Source organism: Tamandua tetradactyla, chromosome 14 (genome assembly GCF_023851605.1).
Source record: "Tamandua tetradactyla isolate mTamTet1 chromosome 14, mTamTet1.pri, whole genome shotgun sequence".
NCBI lineage: Eukaryota > Metazoa > Chordata > Mammalia > Pilosa > Myrmecophagidae > Tamandua > Tamandua tetradactyla.
In genome coordinates, this window is record NC_135340.1 from 85952620 (window position 1) to 85974788 (window position 22169).

The 22169-nt window shown below is 51.2% G+C and overlaps 1 protein-coding gene across 1 annotated transcript in view; it reads left to right on the top strand.

Moving 5' to 3' along the window:
• The first annotated feature begins 251 nt into the window (after positions 1 to 251).
• CORO2B (coronin 2B) overlaps positions 252 to 22169 on the top strand; it is a 141350-nt gene continuing 119432 nt past the window's right edge. The window contains exon 1 of the mRNA XM_077128341.1: positions 252 to 317. Within this exon, the coding sequence (XP_076984456.1) occupies positions 303 to 317 (15 nt within the window). The 5' untranslated portion in view covers positions 252 to 302. The remainder of the gene's footprint in view (positions 318 to 22169) is intronic.

Consider the following 22169-nt stretch of genomic DNA (forward strand, 5'->3'; position numbering starts at 1 on the left):
CAAGCCCGGGCCCTCGCGCGCTCTCTCTCTCTCCCTTTCTTCCTGCCTCGTCTTCCTGCCGCGAAGGAGGCTCATCTATTATAAATGCACATTCGCGGCTGACATCAGCGACGAGCGGCTGGCGAGCGCCAACGAGCGGTCCCTGCGCGCTGCCCGCCCGGAGCGCGGCGCCCAGGCTCGGCCCAGCCGCCCGCCTGGCGCGGCGGACCCCCTTCCCGCCCGCCCCCTGGGACCCTCGGCGGTCCCCCGCCGCCACCCCCGCACGCCGCGCCCGCGCCCCCGCACCGCCCGGGAGTTTCTGCATGACTGTCACAAAGGTAAGCGCCACTCTCCCGCCTCGCCGGAGACTTGCCGGCGCCTGCAGCCCCTGGCTCTGGCTGCGGGGGGCGCGGGGGTGTGGGTGTGAGGAGGGGGCACTGGTGCGGGGAAGGTGCGGCGAGTCACTCCAGTCACTCCAGTCTCTCCAGTCACTCCGGCCCCCCAAGGACTGAGGTGGGCGCAGAGGGAAGGGGGAGGGTGCCGCTGTGGCAGCGATGGAGGTTTGGACAACACCCCTCCGCACCCGGCCCTAGCCGGACTGCATTTTTAACCCTTGTTTAGGATGCTGCATTTTTAACCCCTGGAGAGCTGTGTGGGGCTGTTAAGTGGTTCCCTTCGTCTCCTCCCAAAGGAGCGCGCGGCCGGAAGCACTGCTGGAGGAAACTGGTGCGGGGCAGTGGGTGTGGGAAGGGGCTTGCCGCCCTGAGAAGGCCAGAGGAGGGGGAACCCCACCCCACCTGCAGGCCTCTGACATCCAGCCCAGAATCCCAGGAGCGCTGGCTTCACTCTAAAGACACTTTGTGGACAAGGCGCTACCCAATTCTGAGAATCGCTACCGGGGACAGGGAAGGTTCAGTGGCAGCCAGTTTGGAGATGTGGGGAGGGACTGAGACAGGGAAAAGGAAGGTGGGCACCCTGGCAGCCCCATGGATCCGATGGCCACTGGGGCCCAGGTTTATTGGAGAGACTTTGGGAGCTCCCATGTTTTGGGGAGGAGTTAAGTGGAAAATAAAACCCTGGGACAGTGGAAAGAGTTCCACTTCTCAGCCCCTTCCCCATACACCATGGATGACCTGACCGTGACTAGGCCATTTGGCTTTGGGCCTCGGTTTCCTCTTGTGTAACATGAGGATGGTAGTACAGGTCCTGGTGTTGGAGACAGGCAGTTCTAGAACCACACTTTTCAAAGGGCTCTGTCAAGGAAAAGCACCCCCTCCACTCTCCCCCCCACCCCCACTCCCTCTCCCCTCCGCAGAACGGCCTTGGCTGGGTAGGCCTTGGACTAGGTCATCCGTGCACCCAAGGCCAGACTCCACCCTTTCCAGCTGCCCAGCTGTTCCTCAGAATTGGGAGTTGGAGGCCAAAGTAAGAAGGACAACCTGCTGGGGGCCAAGCCTGGGCCAGATGGAAACGCAGTGGCAGAGGTGATGGGATGAGTGGCTCTGGGCCCTCCTGTTAAGCCAGGGGCTACCCATACCCACCTTGGTCCTGATTCTGGGACTTGGGCACATTGTGGGAAGATGGACTTGGGGGCTGAGAGGTTGCCACAGTTCTGGCTGTTGGCAGAACTGCTGAGACCCTCAGGAGGAAGGATGCCCAGTGCAGTGATGTGATACGAATGCTATTCAGCAGGGAAGGCTTATTATCATTAAGTTTATTAATGTCAAAGATGGAAGCAGAGCAGGGCAGAAGAGTAATGGATAGGCCTGGGTGGAGACATGGAAGATGTGAGATTTGTAATAATTGCAGTGAGGATTGACTGGGCACCTCCCCTGTGTCTCTTTCTGTACACATGTTCATGCAGCCTTCCCAGGAGGTCTGCAAGGAAGCTGTGTCCAGCCCCTTTTAATAGAGGTAGAACCTGAGGCTCAGAGAGGTGAAGTGACTTGCCTAAGGTCACACAGCAAGTAAGGGGCAGAGCTGTGGTTTGCCCTCAGATCTGTCTCAATCTATAGCTCATGATGTTTCCATTGTTCCACACTGTTAAGCACCCTGGAGATTAGGATACTCCAACAGTGGAGGGGCACTGCTGGGAGGCATGGATCCTGGTCTGGATGGCTTATGAAGGTGGAGTGTTAAACCCATTGGCAAGCCTGGAATCTTAGTCCCCAGTGCATTATTCACTAATCCTCCTTCCCTCCCCCACCAAACCCCTCTGTATCCTTTTCATGCTCTAACCAATGTGGCTTTGGTTTAAGCCAGCTCAGAGGATTAAATAAAATTCTCACCCTTAACCCTGTCCTCTCTCCCCTTACTCGTCCTTCACAGATTAGCCATGTTCCTTTTGGGGAATGAGGGAGGAGCAGGAGGGGTCCAGGTGGGAGGAGTAGGGCCTGAAGGGACAGTCCAGCCTCTGGCAAACCTGCAGAAAGAGGTCCTCTGCATGTCCTAGAAGAAACCATAGGCTCTGGGAGTCTGAAGGCCTGGCCTCTAGTCCTAACTGGGGCATTAACAGGCTGTGTGGCCTTGGGCCAGCCACTGCCATCTCTGGGCCTCTGCTTTCCCATCTGTAAAATGCAGGAATTGGTTCCGATGATCTTTAGGGTTCCCTCTACTGAACTTTGGGACAGCTTCAGCTCCAGGAAGAAAGTCAGCTCTAAGCCTGGTGCTGGGCACTGGGTGGGGGTGTGCTCTTTTTACTTTGGGGAGTAGGGGTTTGGTTTTAAGATATATAGAGAGAAGAAGCCTACAGGGGATCTAGGAGGTGAGATCACTACTTAGGAGGTAGGTGGGGAAAGGAGATAAGATAGAGGGTGAAAGGAGTAAAAAGGCCCATGGCCTTCGGGTGAGGCCCCCTGAGAGTAAAATTCTCTGGGTCAGGGTTAGGTTCAGGTGGCAGTTTCTTGTTAACTCAGGAAGGTCTGGAAAGCGGAGAAGAGGAAGCCAGGTTGTGAGTGGCTACAGCCCCAGTAGCATTTCCTTGGAGGAGACAGGCCTCAGATTCCCATTTACCACACTTCTCTCTCATACCAGGCTGTTGTGAGATATGGCTGGTGAAGCCACACATAAAGTCTGGGAGATATCTGGAGGGGCTTGGCCCTTACTGGTGTGAGGGATACGGAGAACCCCGTAGAGCTCGGGGCTGGCCATCACGGAAATTCCCATGTGACAGGAGAGACGGTGAAGGGATGTCCTGGGGCAGAGCAGTAAGGCAGCAGGTGCCATCACATGAGGTGACATGCATGAGCAAGACCTGGGAGAGGGAGTCCGGCAGGGTCTGTGGCGGTCAGGGAGGGCTTCATGGAGGAGGTGGTCTCCAGTCAGGATCTGAAGGGCTCATGAAGAGTCTCATGAGGCAGGGCATGGCTGGAAGAAGGTGCGGTGTGCATGAAATCCTCTGACTAGCCGGTCTCCCGGGTCGGGTGGTATCTGGCAAAACAGAGTGTGGCCTGTGGCATCATTTCAGCCTGGATGTCAGTCCCTGGTTTGCCACTTTTTGCCCAGTGCCCTGGAGCAAGATACTTTCTCCGTCTGTAACATAAAGATATCTATCCTGGCGATTGCTGTGCAGGCTAAGGGAGAAAGTGCATTGTAAATGACAGCAGCCTCTACTGCTGTTAAGTGCCACCAGCCACCACGGTGTCGCCAACTACTTTCTTCTGGATTGTGACCTTCTGGTCTGATGGTACTTTTCCTGATTATGACATTTTCAACTCTATTTTCTTGTATGCATTTTAGTAAGCTGCCTTAATTTCTTTATGGAACAAGAAGGGGGAAGAAAGGAAGAAAAAAAAAGAAGTGAGAGCAGAGACAGGGACCAGATGCAGCTTCCCAGCCTGCGAACTTCTGCAGGAGGTCAGGATGCCACCTTCTCCCAAGCTCGGCTCAACGTCCTTCCGTAGGACAAGTCAGGGACGAGGGCGTGAGGTGCTTTCCCCAGTTACAAGTAGCTCCAGATGATTTTACTCTGGAAAGTCTTGTGCCTGCTTTTTATGATTCCGCTCTTTCTATTTCATGTCTGTTGTGTTTCAGATTAACAGTGCCCCCCCACCCCCCAGTTCTAAATATCTGTTTCTAAACTACCATCCACTGGGAAAACAAAATGCACTGGAACTATGTGTCTAGTACAAGTTAATGGACCCTGAAGGGATCTCCTGTGACAAAAGGCTGTGAGCTGTGACCAGTACTTTGCAACCTCCTGTTTGCTGTTCAGAGACTCTATGGGATGATTTCCTGCTTGTTGAGTACTGTGACCAGAGGCAGGCCTTCTAGGTAAGGGAGGTGGTGGGTTATAGGGACGGAGCTCCCTTGTTCCAGGTGTGCTGTGCTGAGTTAGATGCCAGTGAGCAAAAGGGGTCAGTGCCCAAGAAGGAAGTCCCCTGAGCAGCAGGAATGCCTGCTGCACCTCAGAAGGACTTGGGAGGGAAAATTTGTGCAGAGAGAAGACCCCGGTTGCCAGCTTCACCTCCCTCCAGTTCCAGGAAGCCAATTCCAGGTCCCCAAGCAGTGTCATCAGCTGTGCTCTGGCCCCGTTTTCAGCAGTGCAGCCTTCTCCCCACCTGTTCCAGTCCTGGCCAGGCTCAGCCCACTGATGGAAACCCCTGGCTCCTGCTGATGGGATAGGACGAAGCCTGGTATTGCCCCCTGCCCAGGTAATAACAGGCCTTCCCTGGGCTAAGATCACCTGTCTCTAGGGCCCCTTCAAAGTGACTCATAGTAAAGCGGAATTGTGTGAGCAGTCAAATCATCCAGCCCTCTCCCTTGATAAACGAGGAAGCTAAGGCCCAGGAAATGGAAGTCAGGACTTTACCAAAGTCACCCAGCAAATCTGAGGCAAAGAGGGGCCCTGGGTCATCCTGACTCCTGATCAGTGCTCTTTCCACGTGGCTGTCCTGAGAAGGGGACTTTGCCTAAAGAGAGGTGGTGTTTGGGCATCACTGAAATTACCCCCACTGCATCGCCCCCTCCTGTACTCTGGTGTCTGGGTTCCCTTGCGCTGCTCAGCCCCAGCCCTTGCAGAAAGAGCACTGGGGGTCAAGGTTATAGAGGAGTCCTTGCTACACACACAGTCAGGTTGGTGGGGAGGAGATTTCAGGGCCTGTCTGCCTTCAACTGCTTGACCCAGAATCTAGCCTACCCAGGAGATACCTGGAGACTGAGACACTCCATTTCCTGCACCTCTTTCCTGTCTGGCTCTTACTGGGAGAGGAGGGGAGAGAGCTTGCATCCCACAGAGCCTTGGTGGAAAGACCCACCAGCTCCAAGACACCTGGGGGAGGAAGAGTCTGCCTACTCTGCCGCCCCCCACCTCCACCCCTCATGCGCATTGTGCCTCCTCCTTCCTCTTAGTTCTTCCAGATAGGTGACATTCTTGTGCCGGAAGATGCATGGCTAATACCTATTCATTTATTCATTCAGCCGGCACCCATGAGCACCTACTCTGGCCCAGGCCTGGTGCCGGGTAAAAGGGACGCAGATTGCACAAGCCACAGTGCTGCCATCAGGACCTCAGAGGAGATGGATGTGGACGCCGGGGTGCCAGGATCCTGAGTTAGGGGTCTCAAGGGCCAGTGGGCACAAGCAGTTTGTCTTGCCTGCAAACTGTGAGTGCTCAATAAGTGGGGGCTCCTTCCTTACTGTCTCCCCATCTAGTCTATGAAACTCATGCTCAAGAAAGGAACTGGTCAGTTACTGTCTGCCTGACTGTGCCCGGAAGCTCTGTGTTCCTTTGCCCTTAGAGGCATCTGGGAAGGCCTGTGAAGCTCTCCAGGGCCCCAGAATCACCCCACCTGGTGGAGTCAGAGCAGACGTGAGCTTGGCTGGTTTGGGAATGTGGACGCTGGCTGGACCGGTGGCCTGGCAGCATCAGGCGCTGGCAGCTTAGCGATGGAGTGAGTTTTTCCACTTCTCTGCTAGGTCCTGGAGCAGACACGGCCTCGGCTGGCGGCAGCTGCAGCAGCGTCTCTGCTCCTGGCACTGAGGTGGCCTGAATTCTGATTTGGATATGCCCAACCACAAATTTGTCTAATGTTTAAGAGATGAGAGAATGTGCAAATTCCCTCTGTGCCCAGCCTCCTCCTATTTTCCTCTCCCAATCTATTCCCCTTCCTTTTCCTGTGGACTCTGCAGGCTCAGGCCCAGGGATCTGGGGCAGCCTGCCGCCTGGGACGCTTGGAGCAGCTGGCCTGGAGCAGGCCCTGCCAGCAAGGACAGATGCAGACCCAGTGGCTTCCACATGAAAAGAAGCTGTTTAAGTTGAGCATCTCCTTTGTGGGCTTGGAGTGGGACCAGCTGCAAAGAAGGCATAAGTGGAGTGGGGGTAGGGGAGTGGGGGAGGAGCCGCCACCGCCCTTCCTCGCCCCCCTCTCCTATCTCTGCCTCCCGGAGGCCCCCCCACCCCGGGGGGACTTTGTAATTGGTTTCTGGCTGGCACCCTCCTTCCAGTTAATTAACACAGGGATGGGAGCCACTCATGTTTGCTTAGGGCTGCCCTGTTTATAGAACCGGTTCAGTGGTTCCAGAGTTGGGGGAGGGGGTTCCCCTATTTACAGCCTCTGAGAGGAGAGATGACCACACCTAGTTACAGAGCTAACGTGGGCCAGATTTTCTGACTTTGGGCCTGAGCCTTTTCAATATGATCATAGAATCGTCCATGTCCTATGAAGATTGGTCATCATCACCATGATAATGACAGTGAGTAAGCAAGGAAGGGATATGCACGATCACATTTACTCCCTTCCACTACGAAGCAGATTCTATTATCTATCCCATTTTCCAGAGGAGGAAATCAGGAATTGCCAGAGGTCACACCTGTGCAGGGTGGCTAGGTAGCTGGGGCTTTTCCCTGGGCTGACTCCAGAGAAGTCACATTCCTTAAGCTTCCCAGCCTGCCATCCTGGTGCACGCTCCCCTTCTGCCCCGTGGCCCTGGTCCCAAGGATGTGTCTGATAAAAGCTGGGTACCTGGAGGGTGACACCTGGGGATGTGTCCTGCTTAGACATTTCTGTGGCCTGTGCTGGAGTCTGGAGCTGGGGATTATATAAATAACTTGAGGAAGGGTGCTGGGTGAGGAGGGCATCCTGCACATGTTGTCTGATGTCAGTCTATATTGCTTAGGCAAGGGGGCCAGCCCAGGGGCAGAACAGGGTGTGACAGAGGCAGAAGCTACCTTATTCATTTCCATAAAGCTAGCTTTGTGCAGAGAAAGTGGGTCTCTAATTCAGGCCAGCAGCCATTACCACAATTGGACTTCTCTGGAGATGGCCCCTAATTCTATGGGGTGCTAGTGGCTAAGAATACTGGCTTTGGGGTCAGACAGATGGTGCTTTGTCGTTTTCTTGCTGGGTGTCCTTGGGTGAGTCTCCTAACCTCTCTGAACATCTATCCTCCATCCATTAATTGGGCCCTGTAATAGTACTACCTAATAGGGTTATGGTACAGATCAAGTGAGCGGATGCACGTGAGACACTTATCACATGCCTGGCAGTTCGCGTTAGCTGTTAATATCAGTAAGGCAGGAAATTAAGCAAATGCTTATGCGTGTCCTGGGAATTTGGGAGGAATAGCAGAGGACCGGACCTAGTCAGGAAGGCCAGGGAGTGACTATTAAGCTGAGTCACGAAGAAACAGGAGGAAGTAGCAGGTGGAAGGAGGGGAGCCGAGGAGGTGGTCACAGGCAGAGAGAACAAGGGCAAATGTCCGAATTCTAAAACAGTCACGCAACATGATTGCTTCCTGTGTGCCAGGCATTGATGTAAGCACGGCCCGTCTACCACGCACTTAATCCTCAGACTGACTTCATGATGTGGGTTACTGTTTTGAATCCCCGCATTACCGATGAGGAAATGGGCACAGAGAGGCCAAGTAACTTGCAAAAGGTCAGCCAGCGAGACCAAACAGAGGCTAGATGGGACCCGGCCTCCAATCCCAGCCCGCTTTCCCTGCCTGCACCCTGCTGCTTGGTGATGGGGACAAGACAGCCTGGCCCTGGACCACATCCCGACTGACCCGGGCAAGGGCATGGGAAGTGCCTACGTTCAGTTGACACCTGGCCCCTCTGCTGCCTGCCCCTCTCAGAGCCTCCCCGAGCTGCAAAAGCGGATGGCAGAGGCTGTCCTGGGAAAGGAAAAGGAAACTTTGCCCTGACAGGAAAATTTCCACTTATGTTTGAGCTGGGCCCAATTACGGCCATTTTTGTTCTTTGAACCTTTCTGCTTATCTGGATTGGGCCTTTAAAGTAAAGTTATAGGGAAGTGTACATTTTACGTTAAAAATCTCTTAGGTGTCTGCAGTTTGGTTTCTGCTCTGCTCTGAGCACCTGCGGACGTTTTGCGTGGTACTCCCGCCGCAGGCTTAAGCACCAGGGCCCTGCCTGAGACAAATGTTAACACCCCTGGAGGCTCTGGCTGCCCTGGAGGGGGGTGGTGTGAAGACTCACTCTGGGTGGGTGCTCATGCCATCCCTGGGAAGAAGCCCTCAGGCTCAATGCTCAACTAGAGACCTCCACGGCACCCCACACTGTTTTGGCATGGGCAAGCTCCGAGAATCGGTCTCCGGCATGGAAGGCGAGAATTCTGCCACTGAGCACTGTCATACCACCCCACACTTTCTTAGGAATATGAGAATGACTCCTAATTTTAATCTAGGTCAGTTTAATAAATACCAGTTGACTGCCTGCTGTTGTCCCAGCCTTCACTAGGTGTTACGTCCCTGCCTCATGGAACCGGCATAAATAACACTAATAGAAGCAGCTAACCTTCTAGAGTGCTTAGTTTATGCCAGGCACGTAAAAAGTGCATTAATTCATTCAGTCCTCATGACAAGCTATGAGGTCTCTGTTACTCTTACTCCTGTTCCTGGAATTCAGAAGCAGGTCCAGAAAGGGGAGGTGACTTACGAAAGTCACTCAGCAGCGAGAGGCTGAGCGTGCCTCCCAGGCCTTCCGTCCTGCCTCTCTGTCAGTCTGGTGGGAATAGCCTTGAAACATGTGCAAGGGCACTTGAAGCCTGGTTGCCTCTACTTCTTTACTGTGTGACCTTGGGCTAATCGCTCAGTGTCTCTGAGCCTCGGTTTCCTCATCCGTGAAAATGGAGTTCATGCTCAACCTAACTGGGGTGCTGTAATATATAAATAGTATGGAAAGATGTAAATAAGGCACTTTGTAGATGTCACATAAGGGGACGGTTTATTGTAATGACTCTATCCCTCCCTCCCCGCCCCCACCACTATTTCATACAGTTTCCACAATACCTAATCCACTTCTTTTCTGCTGTAGTCCTGACTTTAGAATCAATTTGTACTCTGCTGTTGGAGAAGAAAAGTTTGTCTCTTCCAAACAGCCTCTCTCTGTTTTCAGTCTTTTGGGCATTAGTTTGGTGCAGATGAGAGTTACTTTTCTCTTCCGGATCTATTTTGATTCTTTTAATATGCTTGTGACAGATAATCTGGCTAGAAAAATTTGTTGTGCTGCTTTCATTTGAAAAATGAGCCTCATGAAGCATCTGAATCTTCATATGTATCACCCTGGCTCCCTGCAGGCCAGAGCTCTTTGGGGAATGGAGAGGGGCCAGCAGCACAGGCCCACCCTGAGTTCCTGGGCAGAGAGACCAGGTCCCCGCTGGCAAATGACCATGCCATTTGCTCCAAAACACATCCTGAGGCTCCTGGGGCTGGGGCCTGTTCTTCTTTGGGCTTATGGAAAAAAGTAGCCTTTACTAACCCGAGACATTTGCTGCGAACTATGTAAACACCTTGACTTTGATTTCAGAAGCTGCAGCTTCATGGTCTGGGCCTGGTGGAATTTCCAGGACATGGAACCATTGATGGAAAGAAAGATGTGGGTGAAAGGGGACACAGGGATAGAATTCCTGGATTTTTTTTGTTTAATGTCATGAAGAAAATGCTATTTGGGCTTGCCCTGCAGACTGTCAGGTGAAAGATCAGTTAGCAGGAATGCACGGGGAAATTTGGGATTGTGGGAAATTTGGAATTCTGGGAAAGGGAATTTCTACATACCTGAGGGGTCATCCGATAACTTTTTTCCTTTGTTGTAATCACAAATCTGTCTTCTAAAGGCCCCGAGTCCATCTTCCTGCCTTAGTCATAACAACATCTGGAAACAGACTCCAACTGTTGCAGCTCTAGGCTACTTCAGAACCTGAATTGTCCTGTTAGGCTTTTTCAGGACCTGGATCCAGATTAATTTCTCTGCCCTCCGAGCTCCGTAGCCCTCTACCAGCCGGCAAGTAAAAGCTTAAAACTCATGTTGTTTGCTCATTGTTTTCTGAGCTTGTACCTTGACTCCCTAACTGAATTGTGAGCCTGCTGAGGCGGGCGATTATGTCTGATCCTTTTGAGTACCTTGCTCCGCATTCAGCAAAGGGCTGTGCACACTGATTAGGGTGTGTAATGGACTTATGGGCACCAGCTGTACCCATGCAAGATTGGGCAGGGTTTGGAAAAAGCCTTTAATATTCCCTGCTTGGGCTAAATCCTGACTCTTGTTGCACCATGGACTGTTAGAGCTGGAAGAAGTAAACTGAGGCCCAGGAGGTTTGCCCACGGGGGCACAGGAAGGAGGTGGCCCAGTGGGGACTGCTGCCCCCATCCCACCCACTAAATGGCAGCCTCGGATGGGTGTTTCTCGGCTTCCATTAGCTGCCGATGTCTGGCAGGCCACACAGGGACCCTTCAAAAGGGGGGTGGGATTGGGAAGGTTCCAGAAAGGAGGCTTTGCAGACTTAGCCTAGGTTGGGTTGGAGGGTCTCGGTTCCCTGAGTGACCAGCCAGGAGAGCCCCTCCTGGGGCCTCGTCGTGCTGGCGGCAGAGGCTGGAGGAGCAACTTTGGAGGCTCTTTCTATGATTTCCGAGTGCCAGGCCCAGACCCCAGACTTCTCCGCCCGTGAAACCGCTCTCCCACCTGACGCCCGCCCTCCTGGCACACCAGGCTGTGGGCAAGCGTCTGCTCCTTTGTTTCCCTGGAACCATTAGAAGGGCTGCTGAGTTGGGAGCCTGGGTTGCTAAGAGCCCTTTCTCTGGCTAGACCTTATCACTGGCTGGAGAAGTCTCTGGCAGTATTATCCCTGAAGCTTGTGGGGAGGGAGGGGAGAGGAGGAGGGAGGGGGCAGGAAGAGGGAGGGGGGAAAGAAGAGGGAGGGGGAAGGAGGGAGGGAAGGAGGAGGAAGAGGGAGTGGGGTGGAGGGCTCAGAAGCCACAAACAAAGCCACCCCTCTGCGGGGCCTCTGAGAACCAGAGGGCTCCAGTCAGCTGTGGGAGCTGTGAGCACTGTGGGCCTTTCCCAGCAGAAACTACTCCCCCCATCCCACCCACTTAATGACAGACTCAGGATGGGTGGGTTTCAGTCAGGGACAGTTTCTAGACTTCCCAGAAAAGAAGCAGCAGAAATGGCAGCTCTCCTGAGCCCACCCCCACGCTGAGTACTGCACGTCTGTTATCTCGTGTACCCCCATACTCCTCCCTTATCCCCACTTTACAGCTGGGGAAACCGAGGCTCAGAGTGGGCAGCACTCGCCCAGAGTCACACAGCGGGAACAAGGTAAACTGGGGCTTGACCCTAATATGTTGGGTTTGTCCAGCCACGCTGACACACAGAAGCTCAGCTGGTAGCCTGGCAGTGGATGGCTGGTCGTGCTCTGTGTGTGTGTGTGTGTGTGTGTGTGTGTGTTTTAATAGACCGCCTTCCCAAATCGCTGTGCCCGCAGTAGGATTCAGCTCCTCTGGGCCTTTTAGATGTATAAATATAAATTAAGGGTGGAGCGACGGTGGCTCAGTGGCAGAATTCTCATCTGCCATACCAGAGACCCAGGTTCAATTCCTGGTGCCTGCCCGTGCAAAAAGAAAGAAAAAAAATTTTAATTTAAAAATATATATTTTTTAAATATATATATTAATCCTACAATCATACTACCCCTGGGAAGGGTAATGTCTTCCGTGGTTGTCTATCAACTGCGCCCAGCCTGCCTTAAGCAAGACCCTCTGGTAAAGAGGGTGGGGAGATGTCCCTGAGGGCGCAGGCGGGAGGGGAGAGCTGGTCCCTGAGCCTGCGTTGCCAGGGAAAGGGGGGCGGAGTGGGGCGGTTGGCCAGGCCAGCCCTGTGCCTCTCCCCGCTGGTTGCCCTGTTCTCCTAACCACTGCCCACCTTCTCCACCACTGCCAGCCCCAGCTAAATCAGATGAGAGCCTAGATTCATGCAGAAAAACTTCTGCTGAGCACCTGTGTGCCAGGCAGCTGGGAGGAACCCGACCAACCCCTCTGCTCAAGCGGATGCCCGTCTGGTGGGGGAGGCAGGTGGCTCAGAAGGATACACCGGCTGCAGGGCTGTTGGAGAGGGGACCCAGGGGGCAGGGGCATGGAAGGGCAGTGCTGAGACTTGCACACAGAGTTACAAAGCTGTGAGGAATGGGGAAGGGAGGCCAGGGAAGGTTTCTGGAGGAAGAGCTCTCAGCTCATTCTTCAAGGATGAGTGGGCAGCACAAGAGGAAGAGGAGGGAAAGACATTCCAGGTGGAGGGAGCAGCGTGAGCAGAGGCATGGAAGGAGAAACGGTTTGGTCTGTTCTAGGAGAGGCAAGAATTGGTGCTGCTGGGCTGGGAAGGCTGAAGCCACCGGCAGGCGCCGTGGGGAGCCTTGAATGCCAAGCCAAGGAGCTTGAGCGTCACCCTCTGTGGGTGCTGGGGAGCCCCAGAGGGGTTTTAAGCAGAGGCATGACATGATCCGATTTGCACTCTAGGTGGTCTGCCCTGACCCATGTTGCTATAGATGGAGAGAGGTGAGCAAGTAGGTGAGATAGGGGACCCCCAGACCCCCAAACCAAATTTTCTGCAGGTGCCTCCCTATGCCTGGGAAGTGAGCACTGCCTGTGCCACTCTCCCCCAGGAAGATACCCTGACCAGGTACCAACCTTTCTCATCTGCCTGGAGCTGCCAGAAAGCTTGGAGAGCTGGAGGGTTGAGAAGACAGAAGGGGCAGAGGCCCAGAGTCTCCTTCCAGACAACTTGGATATGGCATGGTGAAAAGAGCACTGGAATAGGAGTCCAGGGGCTCCTGCCTGACCCCGACCCCAACTTGGATACTCCCTGCCTGTATGATCCTGGGCTGGTCACTTTCCCCTCTGGTTGGGGCTCAGTTTTGTCATAGGGCACTGCCACCCAGAGACAGCCTAGGAGCAGGGGTGAGCTTATGGGCCTGTGCTTATCCCTGCTCTCACCTCTACCTAGAACCCCTGTGGCCCTCCTATCAGACTTTGAGTGATTTGGACACCACTTCTCCTCTCGCTAAAATATAAGCTCCTAGAGGGCTGGCCAGGGCCTCTCTCAGGATGCCTGGGGGATTTGTTGGTGAGGGTGAGGTTGGGGTGTCGTCACCGGCCGGGGTGAGGGGGTGCCATTTTCTCCCTTGTCTCCTGCATTGCCAGCCTCAGGCACTCTCAGAGCTGGCTTGTCACAGCTCGCCTGCACGTTGTGCCATGAAAAAGACACACACACAAGCACACACACGCACACACACGCATGCGCGCATGCACATCCCTTGCCCCCACCCCCCACCCCCCACCCCCCACCCCATCCAGAGGTGTGAAAATTTCAGGGAAGTTGGAGGCTGCGCCCCAGGTTCAAGTCCTGGGTTTGCCACCGGCTTGCAGCAAGGTGTTCAGCCAGTCAAGCTTCTGCCTTTATTCCCCTGAATCTGGGGTGAACGTGCACTCCTCACACACAGAAGGAACTCCATGAGTCAGCCTCTTCCGTGTCTCTTGAGTCTCCCTCACCTGAGCTAGTTCTGCCTCTGTCAGCAGGAGGCCCCTTCTCTGATGAAAGTTCTGCCCAGCTTTCAGGGGTTACCTGGGCTGGGGGTGGGGTGTGGTCTGAACTGGGATAGGCATGAAGGAACCTTCTGGAGTGATGGTAGTTACACGGATGTATATATGTGCAAACATTTTCAGACTGAGCACCTAAATTTTTTTTTCTTTTTTTTTTTTATGCTGTATGGCTGGGTCACGTCTCATTCTTTTTCCATGAGAGTATCCCATTATTGCAGCACCATTTGTTGAAGTTTTGTCTGTTTGTTTTGCTTGTTTGTTTGTTTTTTGGGGAAGTGCACGGGCTGGGAATCAAACCCGGGTCTCCTGCAGGGCAGGCGAGAATTCTACCACTGAACTACCCTTGCACCCCCCCCCCCAGCAGTTAAGATTTTTATGCCTCAATTAAAAGAAAATAATGAACCATAAAGAGAAAAATGTGAACTTAACAGAAATATCTGGAATAAGCAAATTCATAGAGACAAGAAAGAGATTCAGATGATCAGAAGCTAGGAGGAAGGGGTTGGAGAGTTACTGCTTAATGGTTGAAACATTTCTGTTTGAGGGGTTGAAAACGTTTTAGTAACAGAAAGTGGCAATGGTAGCCCAACACTGTAAATGCACTTAATGCCACTGAACTGTACACTTAAATGTGGTTAAAATGACAACTTTCATGTTAAATATGTTACTACATTATTTAAGATAAATAAATGTATAAATATATGGGAAAGAAAAGCTCCTCTCCAGCTCTGGTTCAAGCTCCTCTCTCCATTCATGTGCTCATTCACTCTACAAATATTTGTTTGTGCTCCAGGCAGCAGAGGCGCGCGGAGGTGGAGGAGATGTGGATGTGTGAGCTCAGAGGCAGAACCATCAGTGGCTTCCCACTGCCCACACTGCTGGCTCTCACCGCTGGCACATCATATGAGGACGTTTTGACGCTGGCTTCACGGATGTGTGACCTGTGTGGTTTTACTGGGTCCTGCATTCGGTTTAATGCTCTGCCCTCCTAGTCTTGAAATTCTTAATTTTTGCACAAGGGGACCTGCACTGTCATTTTGTACTAGGCTATGAAAATTATGCACCTGACCCTCCCCACCCTCCTTCCCCAGAATGATAGAAACAAAATCTCTGGGAGATGGGACTGAGAGCTTTTTTACCAGCTGAGCTTCGTTTCTGTAGCAGCCATGCCCAGATGCAGCCCACGTCTTGGACACTTGGCTGCAACAGAAGCTGGAGCCTGGCTGTCTGGAAGCTTGTAACTGAGTTGGAACGATAAGCCCTCGTGCGTGCGTGAGTGCTGGCAGGAGCAGCTCCTGGGCAGCGGGGGGCACTGAGCCATGAGGGGGCTCAGGGGGAGGGGCGCAATGGTCAAGGGAGGCTTCAGGAAGGAAGAGGCAAGTGAGCTGTCCTGAGAGATGCAAGCCAACAGGAGAGGAGAAAAGGCAAAGGGAAATAAAAAGCATTTAGGAAAGGGAAAAGGAACTCACTGGGGGAAAGGAGGAGCAGTGTAACTGCAGTGCAGTGTGTCTTGAGGAGCCGAGGGGGACGTGGTTAGGAAGCTCTGGTGGGGCTGGATTGGGAGGGACAGGAAGTGGCGGAGAAGTCAGGACTCTGTCTGCAGTGGGGAGCCATTGAATGTTCGAGATCCAAGAATGCTGTCATCGGCAGACATTTAAATGCACAAACAAGAAGGGTGTGTGGGGGTGATTGAGAGGGGATTTGGGCCTCTTGGAGTTGCTGGGATTTCTAGCACGAACTCGGTCTACCCCGTAGGTGGTGCAGGAATCTGGTGTCCTCTGTGGAGTGGTCTTGAGGCAGCAGCCTTTGAAGCATCCCGAGAACAACAGATGCAGAGCAGACCCCTTTCCTCCCGTTTCTAGGAACAGCAAGCTGTGGGTGGGTGGATGGGTGCTGGGGCTTCTGGTGAAAACGAGGCTTCTGCTCTCCAGGGCTCACCAGGTTCCTCAGCCCAGACAAGCAGTGTTGGCAGGAAGGTGACTGTCGCTGCCCTCTCTTATCTCCTGCAGCCTGGTGGACTTGCCTGGGATCGAGGGGCCCTGTAGCCAGCGGCAGATCAGAGGTAGATCTGTCTGTTTCTTATTCTCCTGAGATATTTATGCAGGAAGATGAGAAAGGGGTTCTATTTATTGAACACATCCTCCAAGGAAAGACCACAGGGAATAAGGCCACTTCCCTTATTTGAGAGCCAGTGAGCAGAGATGGAATTTATTTAGGTCTGAAGCCAGACGTAGCCTATGTGCTTGCAGAAGGAAGGGGGGCGGGATTTCTGGGATGGGCAGAAGGCCCTCTGAACCTCGTACTTCTAGTCCCAGGAAATCAGCACACGTTTTCCTGATGACTCTGAATAATAATGGTAACTACTGAGGTATCAGTTTAGCTTGTATTCTAGTCTCTGCCTCTCACATGCTGTGTGACCTTGGACAAGTGGCTTAACCTCTCTGGATCTTTATTTCCAATTCTGAAAAGAGGCGATATCAATCCATTTCTGCCTGCCTCACAATAGTGTTTGGAGAGTCACGTGAGCTGTGAAGTGGGTTCACTCTGAGGCAGTGAAGTGGGTGTGGGAAGCATTGCACCATACAAAGTCCCAGCTGTTCAATGACTAAGGTTAGAGAACTGGCTGGGGGCAGGACTGAGAGGCCCAGTCTTTGTGGGACCCTTGGGGCCTGGCCAAAAGGAATCTGTGGACTTTGTCCCGGGAGTACTTCCTTTGCCAAGCCTGCCCTGCCTCCTTCCTGCTCCAGTTGAGCCCACTGGCCCATGTCCCTGAGAGTACTGGCAGGATTTCCTCCCAGGAAGAGGACTTGGGTATCTAGCTTATATCTCCTGGGAATCACAGGCACCAAGGAGTAAAGCAGCACTCCTTTCTGACAAGGGAACAGGCTTTGTCTTCGGATGTGAAGGCCTGTGGCCCTGTGGCCGGAACCACATGGCGGGTCTCAGGTCATCTGCTGTCCCTGCTCAAGCCATCAGGGCCCCTGCCCCCAGCTCAGCCCCTCGGCAGGGCTTCCGGGGCTGCTCCCAGCTCCACGCTGTTTCACACTTGGCCCTTGTAGGTGCTAACAATTAGTAACAGTTATTTTATTAGAACAATGCAGGTCTTAATACAAACTACCATCCCCATTGTGCACCTGCCCCTCTGGGGGAGTTGGAGATGGCTTCAGGGAGGAGGTGTTTTTGGAGTTTGACTTTGAAGAACAAGTAGGATCTTTTTTTTTTTGGAGGCAGAGAGTTCCAGCCAGAGCGGAAGCTAGGGCCCCTGAAGCTTCTGGGATGTTCCAGAGATATGAGGTCATCCAGGAGATTTGACTTTCGGGCCAAGGATGGGGAAGGGGTGGGGCTGGTGGTGCACGCGGGCTGCTGCTGCGCCTGGGCGCCTCACCTGAGGACCATGCAGTGTCCGGGAAGAGATTTTAGTGGGGAAGAGATGTGAGCAAGTCATCCGATCCCATGACGATGAGTAATACCATGCCAGCCACCCTTCTGGGTGACGGAGACACACACACACCAATGACCAAAACAGAAAAGGTCCCTGCCTTCAGGGGACAGACGGTTGAGGGTGGGAAGGACGACAGACAACAAATACATAAATGTCACTGTCAGGTATGGCAAATGCCATCAGGAGAAATGGAGTGAAGGGAGGCCCCGCTGCGCCTAGGGCGGTCCCGGAGGTCTGCTCTGATAAGGGAGCGCTGGGGGCCAGGGCGGAAGGAAACGGGGGATGGAGGCCTGTGGAATCTGCAGAAGGATGTGCTGAGAGGACAGCAGGGCCGAAAGCTCTGAGGTGGAACCTGCTGGCCTTCCAGGAGGTCCCTGTCGGGAGGAGGAGTGTGCAGGGAGAAGGTGGGAAAGGAAATTCGAGAGGAGTCTGGGTCTGGATCACACTGAGACTTTCTGCCCCTCATGAGGCTGGCACGTGCTTAATGCTCACTAAATGTTTGTTGACTGACTTACAGTGAGCCCTCAGGAAGCTGTGGGGAAGACAGAGAAGAGGGGAGCAAGATGAGAGGCTGGGAGCCCTGCAGTGACGTCGAGATGAGCCAGGGCAGAGGCGGTGGCAGTGGGGGCACAAGTCTTCAGACCTCTGTGATGGAGTGGGTGGTCCCGGAGCTCCTTGGGGAAGGGGCTGCCTCCACAGATCTGTGGGGGTGGGGGGCTGGGCATAACTGCCGGGGGTTCCCCCACCTCCTTCCCGTGGGTGCCCTCAGCCAGCCTGGCCTCCTGACCTCTGGGTCGTGAGAAAATCCAGAGCATCACATCCAAATGCTTTAAAGGGGGCTGTGTCCTGCAGGCACGGCAGGGCTTGGTGGAAGATCTCAGGGGCCGCTGTCCCCTGCCGGCCTCACCTCAAGTCTGACCTCATTAGTATTTTGAGCAGAAGCATATTTTTTTTTCCTGCAGGGAATTGGTGCACTGCTCATTTCAAATTGAGTAAAACCAAAGAACAATTAAGAGGTGCAGTCTTCTCGGGTCAAGGAGAAGTGACAGGGAGAAGCAGCTTAGCCACTTGCCTGGTTGCTTGGCACATCTTTAATGGTCTGGCCTGGTTTGGGAGGTGGAGGAGAGGGGAGATGATGCAGGATTTAAATTCACCAATAAAAAATACTAATGATTAGGGGCGGGCCGCGGTGGCTCAGCGGGCAAAGTGCTTGCCTGCTATGCCGGAGGACCTCGGTTCGATTCCCGGCCCCAGCCCATGTAACAAAAACGGAGAAACAGAATACAATAAAACAAGAAAATGTTAAAAAAAAAAAAAAAATACTAATGATTAGGATAGAAATTGCAGCCCACATTTATTAAGTGCTAGTCATGTTTAGGTATTGTAAAAAAGTTTCACATTCATCTCATATAATCCTGACAACAGCCTTTACAGCACAGGGGTGTAGTTTCTGTTGTTATTTCCGTTTTGCAGATGAGGAAACTGAGGCTCAGAGACGTTAAGTAACATGCCCAAGGTCATACAGCAAGTAAGCTGAGATAGGATCAGGTTTCTATCCCAGCACTTGTGCCCTTAAATGGCCGGCTCTTTTGCTTCTCTAAAGCATTGCATTTAGCCAGCTCTCAGTCTTGTTTCCCTCCCATTAAAAAAAATACAAGAAACGATCACTCTGAATGTTGACTAAGCCAATATGGCGGCATAAGATGCTCCAAGGTACCATTCCCCACCCCCACCCCCAGTGTCTTTGAACACCTAACAGAGAGTGGCAGAAAAGGGTGAACAAGTGGTCCAGTGGTTGAATGCTTGCCTGCCATGTGGGAGACCCGGGTTCAATTCCTGGTCAATGAAGCCCCCCAAAAAACAAAACAAAACAAACAAACAAAAAAAACCCAGACTGTCAGAGTCATCTTCCTCAGAGTTCTGGAGAACAGTTAAATGGTTGCAGTAACTGAGTATGTGCCAAATCAAGAAAACACAGCTTCAGAAATGGTAGGAGATGCTGTAATTTAACAACAAAAAGACAACCAACCCAATTTAAAAACAGGTAAAAGACTTGAATAGCTGTCTCTCCAAAGAGGGTATACAAATGGCCAAAAAGCACATGAAAAGATTCTCAACATCCTTAGCCATTGGAGAGATGCAACTCCAAACCACGACGAGACATCATTTCATACCCACCTTTTAGAATGGCTACCATAACAAAAATGGGAAGGTATAAGAGAGGATATGGAGAGAGAGAAAAACACTCAGTCATTATTGGTAGGAATGTAAAATTGTGCCACTGCTCGCTGCGGAAGACAGTTTGGTGGTTCCTCAGAAAGTTAAGGATAGAGCTAACATAGGACCTGGCAATCCCACTTTTAGGTATATATCCAAAATAATCGAAAGCAGGGATTCAAACAGATGTTTGCACACTGCTGTCCGTAGTAGCATTATTCAAAATTGCCAAAAGATGGAAGGAACCCAAGGGTCCATCAGTTGATGAATGGATAAACAAAATGTGGTATATACATGCAATGGACTAGTATTCAGCCTGAAAGGAATTGAAACTCTGATACATAAGATATGAATCTTGAAGGCATCATGTTGAGTAAAATAAGCCAGGCACAAAAGGACAAATGTTGAATGACCTCATTCATATGAAATAATAGAATAAACAAACTCATAGAGTCTGAAACTGCAACAGAAGTACCAGAGACTAGGGTGGGGGATGGGAATGGGGAGTTGTTAATGCTTAAAGTGTACAGAATTTCTATTTGGGTTGATGAAAAAGTTTTGGTACACGTAGATTGGAATGATTTCTAATTGTTTTGTTAATTCTTTTTTTAATTAATAAAAAAATAAAAAATAATAAAAAAAGTTTTGGTAATTGGCGGCAGTGATGGTATCACAACATTGTGAGTGTAATTAATACCACTGAATTATATATTTGAATGTGATTAAAAGGAGAAATTTTAGGTGGTTTATATGTTACTAGAATAAAAACTAAATGTAAAAAATAGCAGGAGAAGCTCATGGCACCCTTGCTGGTCCGTCCCCCACCCCTCTCCCCAGCACAGTGTGCAGCCATCCTGCACACACAGTGTGGGTCCCTGACCCTGTTCAAGAGGGAGTAGAATAACCCCTAAGCTCATACTGGAATACCTTTATGTTGGTGCTAATCATGAAAGACTAAGCCAGATAGCGCATCCCTGGCTCACCCTCTCTGAACTTGTCCTGCTGGCAGAAGTCTCTTGTGGGGAGCTAAAGTCATATAACAACTAAGTCGAAGAGGCCAGGGGCAAAGGATTAGAGCTTTACAACCTACAATAGGGCCCCTGGGAGGCTAGGGAGTAGAGGTGCATTCAGATACCTGTAAATGGGGGAATTCTTAAAACCACCAGAGAGCAAAAACCCAGGACAGGCACAAGCTCAGAAAAGACAGAAAGGAGCCTGTGTTTTCACCTCGGGTCCATGTTCTTAATAGGAGGGAAAAACTCTGGAGGAAAACATCAACCATCATTGAGCAAATTTGCAAAGATGTGGAGGGTGTTTTTTTATTTGTTTTTGTCAGCTCCTGGCACTCAAAAAAAAATCCTCTGTCATATCATGAGCTGGATACAGTCTTATGAACAGATAACACAAAAACTAAATCCCAGAGTTAACACATTAAAATATTAAACTGTATGGTGTGCAGAACAAAAGATTAAAAGACAAAGAAACAGGAAATAAGAGCCCATCCAAAGGACCAGAATAAAAATAAAAATTCAGAAATCATCAATGGTAGAAAACAGACTTTGGACATTGAAGATGTAAAAAAAAAAGAAGCATCTTCTGTATACTCAAAGAGATAAAGGAAAACAAAGAGGAAAGAACTAAACGATATCAGGAAAATGATAAATGATGACTATGAGAATCTCAATAAAGAGATGGAAATTTTAAAAAGGAGACAAACAAAAATACTCAAGTTGAAGACAACACTATATGAAATTAAAAATTCCTGGAGAGTTTCAATAGCAGATTAAAGCTGGCAGAAGAAAGAGCCAGTGAATTCAAAGACAAGACAATTGAAATATTTCAGGCTGGGGAAGCAGAAAGAAAAAAGAATGAAAAAAAATTAATAGAGCCTAAGAGATCTGTGGTACATCATCAAGTATACCATTATACTCACTATGGAAATTCCCAGAAGGAGAAAAAAGTGAAAAAAGAACAGGGTTATTCAAAGAAATAATTGCAGGAAACTTTCCAAATTTAATGAAAGATATGGCTATATGCATTCCAAACCCGACAAATGTCAAACAGGATAAATTCAAAGAGAACCATACTCAAATACATTATGGCAAAATAGTCAAATGCCAGGGACAAGGCGTGAGTTTTGAAAGATCTAAGAGAAAAGCAGTATATTATGTACAAGAAAGCCCCAGAGGATTAAGGGCCAATTTCTCCTGTGAAAGCACAGAGTCAAGAAGGTAGTGGGGTGAAATATTCAAAGTGCTGAAGGAAAACAATAAGCAACCAATAATTTTATATCCAGCAAGACTGTCTTTTAAAAATGAGGGAGAGAACGGGGCAATAGTCACTCAGTGGCAGAGTTCTTGCCTGCCATGCCAGAGACCCGGGTTCGATTCCTGGAGCTTGCCCATGTTTAAAAAAAAAATAGGGAGGCAAGTTGAATTCTTGATATTTTCACAAGCAGTGTGGACAACCAAAGCTATAGGCTGAGCCCCCAGTCTTGGAATTTGTTCATATGAAACTTAACCCCACAAAGGATAAGTCAAGTCTACTTAAAATTTAGGCCTAAGAGTCACCTCAAGAGAGCCTCTTTGGTTGCTCAGATGTGGCCTCTCTCTCCAGCCAACACAACAAGCAAACTCATCACCCTCTCCCTATCTATGTGGGACATGACTCCCAGGGGTGTGGACCTTCCTGGCAACGTGGG